The sequence below is a fragment of the Etheostoma spectabile genome, chromosome 4 (assembly GCF_008692095.1).
Source record: "Etheostoma spectabile isolate EspeVRDwgs_2016 chromosome 4, UIUC_Espe_1.0, whole genome shotgun sequence".
Taxonomy (NCBI): Eukaryota; Metazoa; Chordata; class Actinopteri; order Perciformes; family Percidae; genus Etheostoma; species Etheostoma spectabile.
The window spans coordinates 954,729-957,210 of NC_045736.1; the positions used below are offsets into that span (position 1 = coordinate 954,729).

Below are 2,482 nucleotides of genomic sequence, written 5' to 3' on the forward strand. Positions count from 1 at the left end.
CATTACAGCTGTCACACTCCAGCTGTCAGTGACTCCAAAGGCAAAGAAATCGGAGCTGAAAGCAGCCAGGAATCTTGGTGTTCTTATAGTTGTGTTTCTAATATTTTTCTGCCCATATTACGCTGTCTCTCTTGCAGGTGAAAGCTTTGTCAATGCTTCATCTGCTTCCTATGTTCTCTTTGTGTTCTATTGTAACTCTGGCCTAAACCCTGTGATCTATGCCTTCCTTTACCCCTGGTTTAGAAAAGCAGTTAAACTCATAGTTACTCTCCAGATACTGCAGCCTGGCTCCTGTGAGACCAACATGCTGTAGAGAGGCTGTGGAGGAAATGAGATCAGACTCAGTCTAAGGATTAAAGGAATGAATATGTTCCTGATGTTCAGTGAGTGAGTTATGAAATAGAGAAAGTGACAATATACTTTCCTGTCTTTAAGTCTAAATTGTGTATGATCAACAATTAAAAGGCATGTTCTTCAGCTTTATCTTGTTGTGTATTGTGTCTCTCTAATGCTGCTGCATTTAAAGAAAGAGTCATAAGCACCATGTACTGTTTCTAGGTAATAACCCGGTTTAATGCAAGCTTTAAATTCACACATGTATGACACGTATGAGGAGTCTTTTTTACCAGGGAAACCTTTTTTCTTTGTGATAGGAAATAGTTTAACCCTACCCAACAACAAAGTACCCTCCTAAACAACTCCACTTTCATGTATGTGTATGGATTCAGTAAAGAAAAACTTCAGTGTTTTTCTGATAAAAATGTCAGTACAACAACATAATCTTCCATTTCATCTTACAAACAAAATGTGTTTATTTAAGTGCCATTGATATCTAGTTCCTGTATAAAATGTCTTGTCTCTTTGACACAAGTTTAAAAATAACTATGAAGTCCTTTTAGGCAAGAAGTTAAACAACTGTTCATCAAATACTTGCTGACACGTGTCCAGGGAAACATTTACAGTGTAATCATAGGACAGAGGAAATTAAAGTAGAAACTATTTGGAGTCTGATGTCGTGAGCATGAAATATGATAAGGAATTAGAATTGTTCATAATGTAACATGTCTTTTTATTGATGTTTCACACTAAGTGATGTAATTTGGACTGGACAAAAACAACAAGAGACAATTGCACGGTTAAAACTTCATTAAAAAACTACAATGATAGTCAAAGCTTACACAAGTAACGGTGGGAAAGGGGGGGTGAGAGGTTAAGTGATGGAGTGGAGCAAAAACAGATAATTTTAGATGTATTTTCTTCAGAAATTATAAACACCCAGGGACCTCTGCATCATCCAGACAGAAAAAGACACATCTTTTCAGCTGATATGATGGAGAACGACTTGTCTGGAAACTAGACCAAACAAATGATGCTCATCCTTCCAGCCATCAATATAGTTAAAGCACCACACAATGATGGATGCATCATTTTGGGCCACCCAGTCACTGTCTACAATAAAAACATAAGTCATAATGTGGGTGTATGTACATGTGTGACTAAGCCAGATACATCCACAAACCACGCTTGTACATAAACTGGTCAAGGGGTAACTATGTAACATGTTATGATAGCACTTAATGTGTCAAATAGCAGACAGAGAAAGCCCTGGAGCTGACACAACTAACATTTTTTGGATTAAAGTTCACGGAATGTTCTGGGGAAAAAAACTAAATACTTTGATAATTTTGTTAGTTACAGAGTTTATTATTGTTTGCCCTGCTTGCCAACACATAAAATAACACAATCTAAAAGCCAAAATGAAGTTGTTTTTGTTCTTTGTGTGATTTCAATGCATTTCTGTTTAGTCTTTTCTTTTGTCTCTATAGTAACATAATAATTTACACATTTATGTGGCATCCGTGCCGAATGCATATCTTGATAGCCCAGGTTCTCCTGAAAGAAATGATGTATACTGTATATAACTTGATGCTGCACAATTGTTAATAACTAGACAGCATTTAAATGTTTTTAGGAACGATACTTGTGCTTTTCCTGTGTTTCACCTTAATTAGGTAAAAAGGCTGGTAAAAAGCCTGTTCTGTTGCTTTCAGGCCCTGCTGACAACCATATGGTACTAAAACGAAAAACTGCATTCAAACAATGTAGTCTTCAGCAAGTTTAAAGAGACAAAGTTCACGTGAATGCTACAGCATGGTGTCTTAATGAGCAGAGCTAAAACTGAAGATCCAAACTCATCTCCCAGTAGATCAGTGTTTGATGGGCTAAATGACCATTAACTTTATTGTGTATAGTGGCATCGTCAGACACAAACAGTCAGGTCCCAGGAGATTTAATCTTTCTCTCTGTGAACAATGTCTTACAGCCCATTAGTGGCTCCTAAAGGAGGTGTGCTGAACCCCTCTGGACAGGAAGTTTGTTCACACCTGTATGGGTTAGTGGTGATGACATCTCGACCAATGAGGTGTCTGCAATCAGAGGTGTGAAGAAAAAAAAGCATCAGCATGAACCCATCAACAAGTGA

At 37.5% G+C, this 2,482-nt stretch overlaps 1 protein-coding gene and 1 long non-coding RNA gene across 2 annotated transcripts in view; one reads left to right on the top strand and one right to left on the bottom strand.

Moving 5' to 3' along the window:
• LOC116688617 (trace amine-associated receptor 7e-like) overlaps window positions 1–361 on the top strand; it is a 1,360-nt gene extending 999 nt beyond the window's left edge. The window contains exon 2 of the mRNA XM_032514765.1: window positions 1–361. This exon is cut by the window's left edge and continues 504 nt beyond it. Within this exon, the coding sequence (XP_032370656.1) occupies window positions 1–313 (313 nt within the window). The 3' untranslated portion in view covers window positions 314–361.
• The window catches only part of LOC116688618 (uncharacterized), a 19,736-nt gene that overhangs the window by 7,614 nt on the left and 9,640 nt on the right, over window positions 1–2,482 (bottom strand). The gene's annotated exons all lie outside the window — the stretch shown is intronic.